Consider the following 17,897-nt stretch of genomic DNA (forward strand, 5'->3'; position numbering starts at 1 on the left):
GATGACTGTGAATATAGTAAGACCCACTGAAGCAGTAACTTTAAAGGAGTAAATTGGATGACATGTGAATTCTATCTCAGTAAAACTGTTACAATAAATAAATAAATAAATAAATAAATGATGGTATTACTCTGAAGGAATTTTTTTATGGACACAGTAATATATGTACCTGTTTCATTTCCCTTGTTGCACTGGCAGCTAGGAAGCTCAAAGCGTTCAGCATCCAATAGGACATTTTGTTTATTCATTTCATACCAGTTCACTCTAGGTTTTTCTACCCTTACTTCCCCTTTGCCCCCCAGTTTCCTTACTTCCGTCTTTAGAAGGTGGTTATAATGCAAGGATTTTCTCAGCAGCTTTAAAGCGCTTTTGGCAGAAGGCCAAGGGTACAGCTATAAATAGACCTGCAAACAACTCACAGTGACTTGGACTGTTTGGTGAAAATATAAAGGCCCTTTGAGAAGTGACTGAGAATGGATGTCTGTAATGAATGAACTAAGAAAGTGGGGTGATTTATCCTGAAGAGGAACAGGTAGAGGGGAGGTTCTGTTATCCTTCCTGAATCCTGGAAGGGCTGAGAGTCTCCCCTGGGGAGGTGACCCAGGAGATACTTTCAAGCATAGCTGGAGGGAGTTGGATGAGACCCGATGTCAAAAAAGGGAGTGAAACCCAGTGCCGAGTGACAAGGAGGCGGCTCTAGACCGAGCGGCCTCTACACGGGGCAGAGGCTCCTGTTTTCGAGATGGCCAAGTTTTGTTCAGCAGGGAGGAGCAAGTAAGCCTTGCGGAGAGCGTCTCCCTCAAGCAGGCACAGGCTCCACTTTCTCCAGGTGAGTTGTGTATCCCCTGGGCAAAGCTGGGCTTCCCCTCACCTTGTCCAGGAACCGGCTGGCCTGAGAGGCCAACTCCTGGGTCCGCTCTGCGGAGGGCTGGTCCTGGGCGATGCCTGGGTTCTCCAGAAGCCACGCTGGGGCAGACAAGGAGGGGCTCAGGTCTCCTTGAGCTGATGGCCACCCTGGAATGCACAACCACTCAACACTGGGGCCAAGGACTGTCCTTCCTGGGGCTGAGGGATTAGCACCGAACCTCAGAACCACACCCGCCATCATCAAGCTACAACTGTCACATGGCGATCACACTGTCTTCACAGGGGCCCCAGGATGCAGGCTGGGTGATGTCGGCCCCCGATATGGGGGAGAACGAGGTCTGGATCTGCCCTAGAACGCACAGCTGGGGCCAAGACAGGCCTCTGGTTTCCCAGTCAGTGTTTCAGGCTTTAACTCAGAAAGTTGTGGGTTCAAATCCCCACCCTCCCCCTTCCCTTGTGGCATGTGACATTCAGCATGTCCTCGCCTCTCCTTGACTTTCAGTGGAGCTGATGTGGGGATTAACTGGGATCGCACATGGCAAGCCTTGGCGCAGAGCCTGGGCCCCACGTGGGCACCATAGTGACAGTCCTCTCTGTTCTGTAATGGGCCTGAGGTCACCCAACTGCCAAGCGCAGAGCTAGGGCCTTCTCCAGCCTGCTCTGGCTCTAGGCAAGACGCTGTCCACATCTCCATCTGCCTTCTTCACGTCGAAGGTCCCAGAGAAGGGCCTCATCTCCCTCCCTCCCCTGGCCTGAAGCCAGTGTCACCCAAGGGGAACCAAGTGCCCCTGGAGTGGAATCACAGGCAAAAGGCCCTCCAGTCCCATTTCTTCTCCCAGACTCACCTGAGGCCCCAGAGGTCTGTGGGGTTTCAGCAGAGCCTGACCACCGCACCACAGAGTGGGGCTGTGGGATGGTGAAGGACAAGACCTTGGTCCCCTGGGGCACCGTCCCTGTGTGGATGCTGTGGCTGGGCTGGGGCGGGTCCGAGTACAGGTTCACCTGTCCGGGAGGGGAGGCATGAGCACAGCCAAGTCAGGCTTGGGGCGAACCCCCAACAGGCCTCCCCTTCATTCACACCATCACTTAGGCACTCAACAAACATGGCTTGTAAGAATTAATACCACCTTTAGTGGAGCCCTTGGGTGGGGGCCAAACATCAGGCCAAGGACTTACAGGCCCTTTCATCCTCTCTTTCTGGCAGTCCTGAAGGGGAAGCAGGGCAGGGACTATCATCCCCATTTTACAGAAGAGGAAACTAAGACTTTGGTTAAGTCACTCACTCAAAATCTCCAGTTATAAATCCTTGGGCTGAGATTATAACCCTGTTGTGACCCTAAAGACTATGGTTTTCCGTATTAATCATTTTTAATAATATTTGTTATCATAATTTATAATGTAACCACAATTATAATTAATGTATTTAACATACAGCAAGTATAATTATAATCATATAGTATTTATTATTAATAAAAACATTTCAATCATAATTATCCCATTGATAATAACAGCAATTGATGGCTGTTTGAATGAGTGAGGAAACCAATAAGGGAACAAACTAATCTCTCAGCTGTAGCGGGTCTCCATCATTTGAGGGTGGATTTCAAGTGGTAAACAGCCCAGGGTGTGAGGGAGAAGTCTGGAATCAGGCTCATGGCCAAGGACGACCATGTGAAGCCCAAGAGTAGAGGAGACTGGTGTAGGGATGGTGGGCCAGCGCAGGGCTTGGCCAACTACGGTCTGTTTTTGTCAATACTGTTCTAGTGGACACAGCTATGCTTGCTTGTGCATTGTCTGCGGTCTTTCATGCGAGCACGGCGGCGTTGAGTCATTACCGCAGCACCTGTATGGCCCACAAAGCTGAAAATGTTCACCAGTGGGCTTTACCGCGGGCCACTTTTGAGTCCTAGAACAGGGGATTTAACTAACTTCTCTGTGCACAAAGTGAGTGCTCAATAAACAGAAGCCACCACCCTCGTATTCATCATTCCCATTATTATTGCTGTTGCCATCTTTACACATCACCATTACCATCATCACCATCTCCATTATCACCATCACCATCACCACCATCACCATCATCACCATCATCACCATCACCACCATTGCCATCATCACCATCATCACCATCGCCATCATCACCATCATCACCATCACCAAAATCACCATCATCACCATCGCCATCATCACCATCATCACCATCACCACAATCACCATCATCACCATCACCATCAATACCATCATCATTATCACCATCACCATTAACACCATCACCATCACTGCCATCACCATTATCACCACCATCACCATCACCACCATCATCACCATCACCATCACCATCACCATCATCACCAACACCATCACCATCATCACCATCATCACCATCACCATCATCACCACCATCACCATCACCATCACCACCATCACCATCATCACCATCACCATCATCACCATCATCACCATCACCATCATCACCATCATCACCATCACCATCACCACCATCATCACCATCACCATCATCATCATCACCATCATCACCATCACCATCATCATCATCATCACCATCACCATCATGACCATCACCATCACCACCATCACCATCATCACCATCACCATCATCACCATCATCACCATCATCACCATCACCATCATCACCATCATCACCATCACCATCATCACCATCATCACCATCACCATCACCACCATCATCACCATAACCATCATCACCATCACCATCACCATCATCACCATCACCATCACCATCATCACCATCACCATCACCATCACCATCATCACCATCATCACCATCACCATCATCACCATCACTATCATTATCACCATCACCATCATCATCGTTCTCTCCATCATCATCACATCACCATTATCACCATTGTCATTTATGCGGCCATCGTGGAGGCAGGTCCCTGGAAAAGCTATTCCCCTGTAGTGCCTCAGTGTCCCCCAGCTGGTCAGGCAGCTTATCTTACTGCTCCCTGCTGCCCCAAGGTCCTGACTTTGGCAGTTTAGGGCATGCCTGATAGACAGAGCTCCCTAGCCCCCAGGCGGGCAGCCTCTCCCTGCTTAAGCTGCTCTTCACGTCCTGGCTGTGGTAGAAAAATCTACTCCAAAGTGAGGGACAATGGCCCAGCATGGCCTGGCCCCCAGTGCCTCCCCCTCCTTCAGATGCGGCCTCTGATGAGAACATAGTTGGATTTTAATAATCCTCTCTGCCATCTGCTCAGACCCGCCTGTGGGGGCTTTCCCACTAGCACCCCTTTCCTCCCATGGTGACCCAAATCTGGGGAAGACCCAGCCCTCCAGCATGTGTCCCCTGCCCCACCCTGCCCCTCCCCCAGCCTCACACCCAGCCCACCAAGGCCCAACCTGGGGGGCAACAGGAATGGGAACTGTTTCAGCAGAGGGGCCAAAATTCCTTGTAGAGGCCTGGGAAGGGGGAACTGGGGGTGAGTGTGGGTAATTTGAAGCTGCTTAGGCCCCGCCCTCTCAGGATCTGTGTCTGGACACAGCCAGCACCCACTCCAGCACCCCAGGGTGCTCCTTTTAAGCCAGGGTGTCCTGTGGAGCTCCCGGAGGCTAGATTAGCTCCCTCAGCGGGGTTAATCAGTGAACAGTAGACCAGCAAGTGTGGGAAACAGGGGGTTAAGTAACTGACTAGTCTTTGCACAGATGGGTTGCTCACAGCCTTTAAAATGCTAATGGGCTTTATGAATGGGGCGAGGAGGGGGAGAGTGGAGAGAATAGGAAATGTTTCCCCCAACTCCTCTGAAGACTAACCTCCATGCTCCCCCCCACCCCGCCTCCCACCTCCATCAGGGGCTCCTGGACCAAGGAGTGGTCAGCAGAACACACATTTGAGGAAAGGCAGGTTTATGTGCCCCCACCCCCTTTCTGGGGTAGCTTCTGGTCTCCTCAGCCCCTCCAGATGCCCCTGCAGCTGAGCCCAGGGACAGCAGCTGGGGGGAGGTGACAGCAAGGCAGCAAATCAGTGAGATCACCATCAACTCTGGCGCTGAGCTGGGGGAGAGAAGAGAGCCTGGCAGGGACTCCTGAGCAGCCCTGGCTCCCTGCCCCCACCCCCAGTCTGGTTCCAGGGGCACCCCCAGGCCAGGCCTTGGGACTCCCCGCCAGCCTCCCCAGCTGCAGGACCCACCATTGCCTAGTCTGGTTCTGCTAGAGATGGTGAGGTTAATAGTGGGCTTATGAGCCAGACTGCTGGGCTCAAACCCCAGCTCTGGTACCTGCTTGCTGAGCGATGGGCAAATTTCTTAGCTTCCCCATGCCTCGGTTTCCCCAGCGGTAAATAACTCAGGAAAGTGTTCAGTAAACATCACTATCACTGCTGTTATTGTCACTATAACATTGTCCTTCTGCCTTGTCCCTGTGCCTCTGCCACATGCCCAGCACCAGAGCCCAAATCCTGCTCACCCTGGTAATACTTAGCCTGGGGCCTTTTTACCACTCAGTACATGCCAGTTCCTTTCCCTCGGGTCCCTGCCCATTGCTGCCCACCCACTACTGGGCTGGCCTGGGTGTCCTGAGGGCAACGCCCTAGCCTGGCTCTCTCCCACATGGGTCGACCCCTCCCCTTGAGCTCTGAGCAGAGTGGGGGGGGGGGAGTGGGTGGGCTCAGCAGGTCCCTGGGGAGTCCACTTGCGCTGGCTTAGTCTGAGGGAGCAGTAACACTTCTGCCTCCATGAACTGGCCTCCCCGGCAAGGGCTCTGAGCAGGAAGCCGCACTGGGGGTCTCCTGAGTCTTCAGGGTACAGTCTCTAGAGCTGGGGACAGGGTGAAGAGTCCAGCGGGAAGCCGGAACCCCCCAGGCCCCGTGGGACCATGCCATCACCTCCCCAATGGGGCTCCGTGTCCTCTTCAGCCCACCAGGACGGTAAGCCCCACCAGGGCAGCTGTGAGACTGGGGACCAGGGGAGAATCATCCTGCTTCTGGAAGAGTCTAGCTGACCTGTGCTCACCCTTCTGTTGAGGAGAACCCCCAAACTAAGGAGTCATTTTTCCAGAAAGTAGTGAGAGTGGGTGAGCTGGTACTGAACCATTCCCAGCCTCTCCCACTTTCCCTCCTATGCTCCTCTCACACACCAGAGGTGGGTCTGGGTCATCAGGCAGGACAAGGTGACCGCCCGTGGGGAGACTTCGGGTCCCCACTGGGTTGGGGGAGCACCCATGACAGGAGGCACCACAGCTGTGCTCCCATGGTGTCCGTCCCTGCCCACACCAGCTTGGGCACCCAATAAACACCTTCATATTAATCATATTCAAAAGAAAAATAGTCCCCATCTCTTCGGAAGTATTTGCCAAGCCCTGGTAAGTGCTTTCCACATACTGACTCACTCTCTAAAGTGAGTAGAGGAGGAAGCAAGGAGAGGAGGGAGGGAGGAGGTGCTCCAAGGCTCTGCCCCTGACCTTGAACTCTGGCCGCCTCTGCCCCTCCTAAGGACCCGGTTTCCAATTTGTTAGATGGGGGGGCTGAGAGTTTGGATTTAATGGCCAGTTCCTTTCTCCCTGGAGCTTCTAGGAGCTCGCAGCCATGTGGGCATGGTTCCCCCAGGGAGGATGCCTCACCAAGCCCCACCTAGGTCCTCCCCACCTTCCCCTGCCCTGCCACCCTGACTCTGGTTCCTTAGCTCAGAGAGCTAAAGGGAGCCTTAAGACATCAGAGGGAACGCACTGGCTCCCAGGAGGAAGGTCTGATGAACCCTTTTTGCCGACGGGCCCTAGGAGGCCAGGATGGAAGGGACCAGCCTGCGTCCTGATGGGCGTGGGAACATAGGACAACTGCTTCCAGAACAGGACCTCCTCCGTTTTCTTATCAGGGCTGCCTCGGAGACACTTCACAGAAGTGCCTCTGGAGGCTTGAGAGCAGCCTGTGGCTGGGGAGGGGTCCTGGAACATGACAGGGACAGGCCAGGCGGGGGCCCTGAGAGAGCAGGCAAGGGAGAGGGAAGGTCTGCATCTCTGCACCTCAGCTCCTACCCCCTCCTCCACTGTGGCCTGATGGGGCAAGAGCGGGGGAGGGGAAGCAGGAAGCCACGAGGGGCTGCAACAGGCCCCACTTCCTGCCTCACCCCCAGAAAGGGGAAGGTCTCAAGTGAGAATTCACAGACTCCTCCTCAGTCAGGGTGGGGGCTGAGCAGGATGGGTGTGAATGGGTTTCCCCCTCCTCACTCCCTCTGCTACATACTGGACATTCAGTCAGGGGGTGAGGGGGGAGGCTGTGCATGAGACATTCGGGAAGGATCAGGCCCAGGAAATAAGCACCAGGAGCTGAGCAGAAACTCTGTGCTACTCCCTTGAGGGTCAGAGAGCCCAAGAAACTTGCTTGGGGTCACACGGCTGGTCAGCAATGGAGCCAGGAGCAGAGCCCAACTGGTCTGACTCCAGAGCTGCTCTGGTGAAAATCCTGGATTCAAGGACATCACAGCTCATCAGTGATAAAGGAGATAGAGCACAGAGGGGCAAGGTCAATGCCCGGGGCCAGAGAGGGACCCCGTGGTAGACTGAGGATCGGGTTCTTGTATCCCTGGGGTCTCAGGAGGCAGGAGCAAAGACTGCGGGGCAGTGTCATCTCGCAGGGGCCAGGCCCCCACCTCCACCCTGCCCCAGCCGGTACCTTGGCCCCAAGGCGCAGCTGGTCAATGGTGTTCTCGGCCTCCGCGTACTTGGTGAGGAGCCTGTGGTAGTCCTCCTGCAGGAGAGGGAGAGCAGCACGGTCATGCGCCCACGCCCCTCACCGTGAGACCCCTCACGGGAGCCCACCCCCCAAAGGGTTCCTCAGAGTGTAAGAGCTCAGAGGTGGGAGCTGAGCAGACCCCCTCAGGCTCGCGTGCAAACCACGCCCCCCGTGGCCAAATTCTGAGTGGGAGAGGCGGCAGGACAGCCTGCTAACGTCGCTGACAGTACGTCAGGGATGAGGGCCTCTGGGCTGGTTTACCTTGATGCATGACCCCTGTCACAGAGGACTGCACCTGTCTGCTCATCCGTCCTATTCCCTGTGCGTCTGTCGGCTCTGTGGCCTGAGGCCCACATCCGTCTGCCCCACTGCTCTCCTCCCAGCGCTGGAGGACCATGTGTTCCTACGTGGGTTTTTTTAATGGCAGATGGAATGAATCATCCAAGGGTCCCATAGAAGACTCGGAAATCACAATCACATGTACTCAGAGTCTCTACTTGCCCTAAACAAAACTGAACAGCTTCATCCAACAAGTCACGACAGGACAAAGGCAAAAACAGACGGCACCTGCCGCCTTTGAAGGATGTCGGGGAACAGTGCTCTGCAGACTGGTAATTAGAAGGACAGACTCAAGCATTTCTCCTGTGCTTCCCACATGAACAAGACCTTGGTCACCAAATAGTCGATGAGGGAAAGTTTTACTTTATAGAAGATTTCCAGCAAGTAAATGCAGAAGGAACGATCGCATTAGGACACTACCGCTTTGTCACCCCCAAAGGGAGGACTGGATCAAGGCCACGGCCATCGGTGGCCACTGACATCACCAATGAGAGACGAGCAAGCATCCCGTGCCTCCTCAACGAACCACCCGTGACATGCTCTTGCCAAAAAAAAAAAAAAAAAAAAAATCCCTACCCGCATGGAGTGGGTGGTCTGGAGGGGAAATAAACAGATGGTTGCAACTCAAAAAGCTTGGAGCTCTAGACTGACAACATACAGGACAAGGAGAGGACAGTAGAACATAGGAAGAGATATGAGATGGTGTGTGAGCAAACTCCAGAATGTGGGAGACCCTCCAGCACAGGGCTGGTTTCCTCAACAAATAAACTAAAAGGAAGAAAGAGATCTGAAAAAAATAGGGGTGGGATGGGGGAGACTTGAAAGGGACATGGATCACATGCAATAGATGAGCTGTGTTTGGACGTGATTCAAACCAACTGAAATAAACAAGCCATTTACGAGACACAGGGGAGATCTGAACATGGACTGGATATGGAGAATATTAAGGAATTGGTGTTGGCTTTTAGGTATGTTAATGGGATCGTGACGTTTCGGAGCGAGTCCTTATCTTTAGACATACACACTAAAATATTTCTGGGTAAGATGATTTGAGGCCTGCAATTTGCTTCAAAACATTCCAGTACGGTGAGTGGGGGAAGAGATGAGGCCATAGGTGAAAAAGGTTGCTGGGGGCTGGGTGGCAGGTACACGGGGGTTCATTATACCGTTTTCTGTCTTCTGTATGTTTTGAATTTCTCCCAGCAGAAGTTAAAAACAAACACGCGGATTCTCCTTGGGCCGTGAGTGTAAGCACTGCTCTTTTTGGGCAAAGGGCTTAGGGCTATGTTCCCAGCTCGGGGACAACCCTCGCTCTACCAGCAGGGGATTCCTGGCCCAGTCTTAAGACTTCCTACCCAAACTGCCTCGAACTCTGGGCCAACAGGTGCCTTGGTGACATGCCTATAGACATGGGTCCAGCTTACCTGGAGCTGATGGACCAGCTTGGTGGCTTGCTCAGGCGTCTGAAATTCTTGGGGTACCCTGGTGATGGGGTGTGTAGGAGGTGGGTCCCGGGCCGGGCAGGTTTCTCCGCTGCTTAACAGCACTTCCTGTACAATCTCAGCAGGTGATTTGAAGATCAGCGGCCTGGCAGGGCCCCGAGGCTGCCTGCTGTGGCTCCTGGCCTTGGGGGGGTGGTAGCTCTCATCTTTGGGGAACCTCACCCGGGGTCCCACCTTGGAGAAATCAGGGAGTGGGTAGTTCAGCTGCCCCCGCCCGTACTTGGAGGCATCAGAAGATGAGTGGCCAGCCAGAGTGGCTCCCTGCTTGGGTGGCAGCCTGTCTTGGCGGCCTGGCCTAGGTGGATTCGGGGGGCTGATGGAGCCGGTGAATCGAGAAGGGAGTGGTTTAGGTGATGTCCGTGTCCGTTTCCAGGCTTGGTCCCCCAACTGAGGGTGGGAAAGGCTGGTACTTTCTTTCCACTTATCTGCCGGACACTGGAGGCTCTGGGCCTGGGGTGCTGAGGAGTCCTGGAATTCCGTGGGGGTTGCCAGAGCAACACTTCCTCCAGTTCTGGTGTTTGGGGTTAGGAGGTGGTGACTGGAGCTCTGTGGTAATGTTTCTGCCAGGGCAACGGGCTGGGGGACATCCATTTCTCCTTCCCAGGTAGAATCAAGGCTGTCATTGGGGTGGTCGAGGCTCATGGTCCCACTGCTCCAGGATCTTACAGAGCTGAGGTCAACAGTTGGGTTGTCCTCAGAATGTTCTGGAAGCTTGTCTCCATTGGCTTGTTTGCCAGAGGACACCCAGCCTGTGTCCTGACTCCACCCTAGAGCCATGGGGTTGGTGTTTCCATTGCCCCCTGAGCTGAGACCAGTCTCATACTCCAATCTTGGGGCACTCTCTCCAGCTTCCTCCACCTCAGGACCTCCAAGGGCTTCATCCGGCTCCTCTTCAGTCATGGCCAGGTGAGGATCCTGCTGGGGGAGCCAGTTGAGGGGCAAGTTGGAATTTTCTGGGCTGTCCACATCCTCCACTTCAAACTCTGGAAAGACAGGTCATGGCTCAGGATATACCAGGTCTGGACTCACTGTGACCTGAGTCATTTCACCCCTCTGGGCTTTCATTTCCTCATTCTGTAGTGATGGCAAGAATCCCAGTGATCGCCCCTGTATGGCCAAGTACTTACCTTGCACCTCCTCTAGTTGTCTCGAGTCCTCCAACCTGGTCCTCAAACCTGGCTGTCCCCTCAGTATTTCCTGTCTCAGCAAATGGGAACACCGTCCCATCCAGTTGCACAAGCCAGAAGCTTGGTCAGCACCTTGACCATCTACCCCCCACCCCCCACCCCCACCCAATCCCCATAATCCATTCTGCCCCCTGATCCTGTCACGATCACCTCCTACAGAGCTCTCAAACTGACATAGTGCTCTTAATACCTACCTTTGCTCTAGCCAACATTCTCTCTTGCCCGGACCACTGCAGTAGCCACCTAATGATCTCCTTAATCCTCACCCCTCATCCTCCGCCTGAAGACTCAGCAATACCTTCCTGTTCCCTGGACAGAGTATGGTCCTAAGATCCCTGTCTCCAGACCCCATTAGCTCTCCTAATCCATCTCTTTCCTATGGTCCCCCTCAGTCTCTCCCTGCTCTAGCCATGCCACATTGCTCCAACCACAGGGCCTTTGCCCACACTGATCTCTCTGCCAGGGTCCTCTCTCCCTCCCTTTGCCTAGTTAACTCCTAACTGTCCTTCAGACATTAGCTCAACCTTGACCTCATCAGGGAAATCTCAGATCTCCTAACTAGGTCAGATTCTCCCTTTTATTGGTTTTCATAGGACCGAATACCTCTTAATACACTTATCATAGCTCCTGTTTTCCATTTGTTTACATGATCGTTTCATTAGTATTTTTCTCCCCCACTACACTGAAATCTCCATGGGGGCAGAGTATTTGTATTTGCAGAGGAAGTGCTCAATATTTGTTGACTGAATGGAAAGAAGGAAAGAAGGGAAGGAGGGAGGACAATATGGTCAAAAAATATCCATTTACCCATCCATTCACTATCCTTCCAACCACTTACCCATCCATCACCCATTCCCTATTGATTCAACCATCCATCCTTTCAATCATCTATCCATCCACCTGTCTACCACCCACTCATCTCTCAATCACCACTCACCCACCTAGCCATCCATCTATCCATCCGCCCATCCATCTATCTGTCCACCTATTCACCACCCCCTCACCTATCCATCACCCACTCATTCATCTATGCAACCATCCACCCCTGTCCCCCTTCTTCCATCTATGCAACCATCCACCCCTTTCTCCCTTCCTCTATCTATCCACCCATCCACCCACCCACTCACCCACCTAGCCATCCATCTATCCATCTGCCCATCCATCTATCCGTCCACCTATCCACCCACCCACTCACCCATCCATCCCCCTATCCACCCACCCACCCATTCATGCATGCGTCCGTGTATCATCCAGCAGTCAATGTTTATTGAGCACCTACTTTGTCCTAGAACCTATGTCAGCCTCTGGGGTAGATCCAAAGTTTCATGAGACACGTGTGGGACCATCAAACACAGACTCTCTGCTCTGGGAGATACACCTTTGTCATCACCCTTGTATCACCCTCTGCTCCCCCATGGCCTTTCCCCTGTCACCTCTACATCCTCCAACTCCTACGGCAAGTCTCCCTTGTTTACAGCAGCACACGTGAAGCCCAGAGAGGTTAAGTAACTTGCCAAAGACCGTGCAGTGGCTCACAGTAATCCTGGACTTAGGACCAAGGTCCCAGCCATGCTGGTGAGTTAGTCTCTGCGGCTGGGGGTCATGCAGCAAGGTGAGGAAAGCAGGCTTTGGAGCCAGGGAGCCTTGGGTTCAATCTTGGCCCCTCTGATCCCTTCCTGGGGCCCATGGGCCAGTTGCTGACCTCTTTGGCAACACTTACTTGGACTGGAGGCTAGTCTCTTCTACCTGGCAGAAGATGGTGAGGAGGGAAGGAGACACGGCCTGTGCCCTGCTCAGCCCTGAGCCTGGCACACAGTAAGGGCAAAGGACATTGGCAGCGGCTATTATGTCATAGCCAGGGGTTACCATGTGACCTTAGGAAGGGATGCCTTTGCCCTCTCCTCCCACTGTATGCCAGTCACCTCTCCCTGACGGGCTGGAAGTGACTCCTGAGTGGGAGCCCCACTTTAAGCAGACCTGGCATAAAGAACTTTGGGTCATGGCACAGTCTGCTACCAGCCTAATGCCTTCTCCACCATCCACGGGGGCCTGCCTGATTCACAGAACCCGAAGTCGGGGCGTTTCGTTCATGTTGTAAGTGCAACCGACACCACGTTATCGTGCTATTCTCAGTGGTATTACTGCTCCCATTTCACAGATGGGCAAACCAAAATTCAGAGACAAGGGACTTCTCAGCAAAACTCGGAATTTAGTCTGAGCTGGTCTCCATGCAAAGGAAACACTCATTTTAGAAAATAAGGCATGGCAGCATTGTCATTGCTAATTGGGATTTTTAGAAAATCTTAAAAATGGGCATAACCCTGGGACCAAGCAGTTTAAATGACCAAGGTTATTATCAAATCACACGTGCAAAGATGTACTAATGATATTCATCTCTGCATTATTTATAATAGCAAGAGATTGGCCCCCAAATTACAGAATATCCACCCCCTGGAATTGCTTTGCATGCATTAGGAATGACTTGTGGCGGGATATATGACGAGCTGGGAACTGTGCGTGTCTATCAAGTTACAAAAAAGCAGGTTACCCTATGGTTTCAGAGTGCTGTTCCATATGCATATTACATTTGCATATTTACATATGGAAAAGAGCAGTTATCTGGATAGTAAGTAATTTTTCTCTTTTTGCTTAAATTTGCTGATTTCTCTGCAATGAACATTACTACTTATGTAATTCACATCATTTAAATTTTTAAATTATAGGCTTTACGGATTTTAATTTTAAAAAATCACTAAAACACCTTCCACTCCCCCACCTCCCACCAGAAGGTGGGATGTTCAGTCCCCTGTGGGGTGGGGTTGGGGGGTCAGTCTCACCCGCTCCCACAGACTCTCCCGATTCGGAATCCTGGCGTTCATCAGCCTGCGGGTCCGGGTCCCACTCCAGCGGTTGAAGGTGCTGCTGGGCCAGCCGAAAGTCCTCCAGGAGCTCGGGGCTGGTGGCACTGGGAAAGGCCCCCTCTTTTCTGCCACTCCGCTCGGCATCCTTTTCCTCTTCAGGCCAGGCCCAGCGCCGCCGCTGGGGTCCCCTTCCCGGGCCCAGCTCGGCCCAGCGCACCTCCGTCCTGGAGCTGGCCATCGGGCCTAGCCTGCGCTTCACCTGGGCCACTTCATCTTCAGGAGACAGAGCTGCCACCATAGGCACGTGAGTCACCGCTAGCTTCTCTCAGTACCGGCCATCCTGCCTGCCGCCTGTGGTGGACACAATCAAGGGACAGCATCACTCCTCCAGTCCCCTCCCAGCTTCCAAGCAGGTTACCAACAGGAGCGCTGGAATCAGACAGCCCCAGGGCTGCTCCTGGCTCCCACCGCTTGAAGCTGTGTGACCTGGGGCGAGTCACAGCACCTTCGATCTCTATAGCAAAACCAGGAAAATAATTCCTCTCTCCTTCAAGACTTGTGTAAATTACTTGCGATACAGGGTTAGGAGGCGGAGGCCGGCCCCGGCAAGAGTTCCGTGTGTGTGAGCGACGGTCACTGTGTCCCAGGCTCCAGGCGTGGGTGCCAGGACACAGAGAGCCCAGGAGGGAGCAAACAGTCAGCGACTACCAATCAAGGGGAACACGACAGGGAAGCACAGGGGGACTGGGGGGGGACACGGCAGGCCTAGGAAGCAGGCAAGGCTTAGTCCAGGAGCCACTTCCTCTGGGAACCTTCCCTGACCCCCCTCGGTAAGAATGCAGACTTGGGGGGGGGGGTGAAAAGAACATTCCAGTACTCCAAATAATTGAAAACAGGAACTCAAACCAATACACGTACACGCACGTTCAGAGCAGCACTATTCGCAACAGCTCAAAGGGGGAAACGGCCCAAATGTCGATCGACGGGTAAGTGGATAAACACTGTGGGGTACACGTCCAACGTCACAGTGCTCGGCCATCGAAAGGAGAGAAGGGCTGGCACTCGCCACCACAAGGATGAATCTGAACAACATTAGGTGAGGCACAGAAGGTCACATACAGTAGGATTCCATTTCTCCGAAATACCCAGAATAGGGAAATCCATTGAGATGGAAAGCAGACTGGCACTTCCCAGGGGCTGGGGGCGGGCGGAATGGGAAGAGACTGCTCCACGGCCATGAGGTTCCCTTTCAGGGCCATGCAAATGTTTCGGAACGGGATACAGGCGGCGGTTGTACAACACTACACATCTACTAAATAAATGTCCCTTTTTGAAATTGTTAATTTTATGGTATGTGAATTTCACCTAAATTAAAAAAAAAGAGAGAGAGAGCAAGTCCAGGCAGGGGCACCCCAGGCACCATGGAGGTAAGAAGGGGCAACAGGGCAGTCGTGTCCCCGACAGCTGTGGGGTTGGGGCAGGGCCTGGGGGCTCCGAGAGCAGAGCGTGGGCAAGGAGAGGTGGTGGTGACCAGAGGCAGGAGGGCCTCTCAGGTCCGTTCGTGCATCCCACGCTCAGGACAGCACACCAGAGCTGCTGCTTAGAAGTTTCTGACTGCTTCGGGAGAGGGAGCCAGAAGAGGGAGTCTTCCTTCTATCTTCCTTCTATCGTCCCCTCCTTTCCCTCCTTTCTTTCTCTCTCTCTCATATCCCCTTGCCTTTCTTTCCCAGCCCCGTGCTTCGGCCAACAGTCCCCAAGCACCCAGCTGACAGAGCAGCGGCATGGTCCCCCCCCGCCCCCCCCCACCCCTAGCAGCTCCGGGTTAGCTCATACAAAAGCCTGACTCTGCAGGTGGGAAAACTGAGGCCCAGACAGTAGCAGGCCCACGCCCAAAGCCACCCATCGGGCAAGACAAGGCTGGGGTGACAGGTCACCTCAGAGCCTAGGCCCCGAGCTCTTCCCCCCATGCTGTGGAGAGACGGTGTCTATAATCCTAGGCCTCCCTGGAGGACAGACAGGTCTGCGTCCCTGCAGCCTCGCGAGCACTTGCGGTTTGGTCAGAGCCTTGATTTATACGGTTGAGAAAAGTCAGCAGGCAACTATTTCTGGACAGAAAGTTCCCCGGGGAACAGCGCATCACAAGAAAGCCTGCAGCCTTCTCAAGGGCTGGAGTAGGGACAGGGAGGGAACCACACTGCACGGTCTCTGGCTGCAGCCCCTGTGCCCGCAGCAGGCCTCGGGGGGCCTCATCCCCTCTTCCGTGCCCCATCTTCCTCTCCCCACCCAGAACTGCCTCCAGATCACCCTGTGGGCCTCCCCACCCCACCCCAGACGCTGTGCCCACTCCGTGCCCGCCTGCGTGTTCTCCATCTGCCCTCACCCCACACGGGGAAGCGGGTCACAGGAAAAGTATTTTTCAGAAGAGAAAACTGAAGCCTGGCATGGAACAGTGACTTGGCCATAAGCTCCCAGCTGCTTAGTGACAGAGCAAGACCTGAAACTATTCATTTGGGCCAGTAATCTCCAATTTTCTGTCACAACACTCATCAGAAACATGTATTTGCTCGCACCTCTCTCTCTCCAGATAGCCTGATACCTTTACGTATGTGCACCTTCACGCTGATGTATTAGAGAAAATACACGTATTCGGAAAAATATATCCCCCAAAGTTTTTTTAAAAGATGCAACATTAAATAAATCTTTTAAGGGGAAGCTCTAATCCTTGCTTCCCATACCCTCTGACGGCCTGCACCCCTCTCGGGAATCCCCGCCAGGGCCTTTATAGCTTGAGGGTTCTTGAGATTCCTAGGTCAACCCGGAGAGAGCCAGACTCAGTGGCCCTGGGATAGGGCCCAGGAATCTGCATTTAGCAAACACCCCAGGTGAGGCCCACCCTTTGGGGCAGCGAGGCCTTCTGGGCCCTGCTGCTTGGGGAGGTGTGGGACGTGCTAACAAGGGCCACTGCTTTTCTCTTCCTGAAATCCCCACTGAGGAAGGGGCTGGGGCGGCATGTGGTTTTTTGACTTTTTAAAGGGCTTTTTTCGAGCCCTGCCGCAAAGTCGGCTGCCCAATCACAGGGACCCCTGGGTGCGCAAAGAGGAACATCCTGTCTCCTGGGATGACTCAGTCCTCGCTGAAACCCAGGGCGAGGCAGAGGCAGCTGCGGTCTTGAGCTGGAGTTGTGCGCATGCTCCCCAGGCCCCGACACCTGCGAGCCTCTCCTGAGCAAGGCCGCTGGCTTCCGGGCAAGCCACGGCCCTCGGTGCCACGGAGCCCGGCCCCAGCCAGCCAGCCCGTGGGTCAGTCAGCACACACACTCGGGTGCCAATCACACGGCCACCTCAGGCCGGGATGAGGACACGGCCTCGCCGGGCGGCCGAGAAAGAGAAGTCGCCGGGTGCGTGGAGACGAGGTTCCAGGCCTGGAGCTCTTTCTTCTTCGTCCACGGCTGTGCTGAAAGTCCCCGCACTGCAAGGTGGGGAAAGCACCCCCTGCTCTGGCTTCTGCAAGGAGTTACTGCCCCTCGAGTGTGGGCTGGGGGGCGGGGGGGAGCCGAATGAACTTTGAGGTTCCCGGTTGACCATGGCTCCTGAGGGCGACAGCTTCACACCTCCCTCCTCCATCCTGAGGGCCCACCACAGAGTCACGAAGATGTATACTGAACACCCAGTGGGTGCAAATTAACTTTAAAAAAACCCATGACCTTCTGCTGTGTGCCAAGCACTCTTGAAGACATGAGGAATCCTGAAACGGGCCAAAGCGTCCCAAAGTTTCTACTCGGGGTGGTGGGTAACAGTATCGAGGGTTATATGAAGGAAGCATTCAGCTGGGCAACGAATGGGGAAGGGCATTCCAGGCAGAGGGAACAGCATAGGCAAAGGCACAGAGGTCTGAAAGGATGAATGGAACTTCACAGATAGCTATAGGCAGGGGTTCTCGAATGGCAGTCAAAGGCTGGGTTGCTCCAGTCAGCCTTCATGACAGCTGCAGGGTGAAGGCCCTAGCCATAGGAACTGGGGGCTGAACCCAAAAAAACCCTGTGAGCACTAAATCCCCTCAGGCGCTGGGCTGTCAGGGTCAGGGTCCCTGCCTGCCTTGGAGAAACCAGCCTCACTGGGAAGCACCGACCACTCCCTCCTCTTGTATGGCTCCTCTCCTCTCCCCCTCTCCCCTCACTGGCCCTGCCCCCAGCTCTCTCAAGGGACTACGAGCCCCTTCTGATCTCTTTCTCTGGTTCCCAAGTGGGTCTGCCCCCACCACACACACACAGGGCTTCTCTGCCCCCCTCAGCTACTCTAAAAAGGAGGACCCTTGTCTTTGTGGCTCAGTCTCTCAGGTTGTCCCATGCCAACTGCAGCCATGCAGCCTAGCTTTGCCTCCCCAAGCCTTATCATGCCCCTCCCAATCCAGCCGGGGCTATGCAGGGGGCCCCCCT

General features: G+C 54.0%; 1 protein-coding gene across 2 annotated transcripts in view; it reads right to left on the reverse strand.

Moving 5' to 3' along the window:
• The window catches only part of AKNA (AT-hook transcription factor), a 52,986-nt gene that overhangs the window by 24,598 nt on the left and 10,491 nt on the right, over positions 1-17,897 (reverse strand). For both annotated transcript variants that reach the window (XM_048223330.2, XM_057313712.1), the window contains 5 exons: positions 13,439-13,813; positions 9,337-10,397; positions 7,514-7,588; positions 1,713-1,869; positions 872-1,014 (listed from right to left, as the gene is read on the reverse strand). In XM_048223330.2, the coding sequence (XP_048079287.1) occupies positions 872-1,014; positions 1,713-1,869; positions 7,514-7,588; positions 9,337-10,397; positions 13,439-13,760 (1,758 nt within the window). In that variant the 5' untranslated portion in view covers positions 13,761-13,813. The remainder of the gene's footprint in view (positions 1-871; positions 1,015-1,712; positions 1,870-7,513; positions 7,589-9,336; positions 10,398-13,438; positions 13,814-17,897) is intronic.

Source organism: Ursus arctos, unplaced genomic scaffold (assembly GCF_023065955.2).
Source record: "Ursus arctos isolate Adak ecotype North America unplaced genomic scaffold, UrsArc2.0 scaffold_18, whole genome shotgun sequence".
NCBI classification, from domain to species: Eukaryota; Metazoa; Chordata; class Mammalia; order Carnivora; family Ursidae; genus Ursus; species Ursus arctos.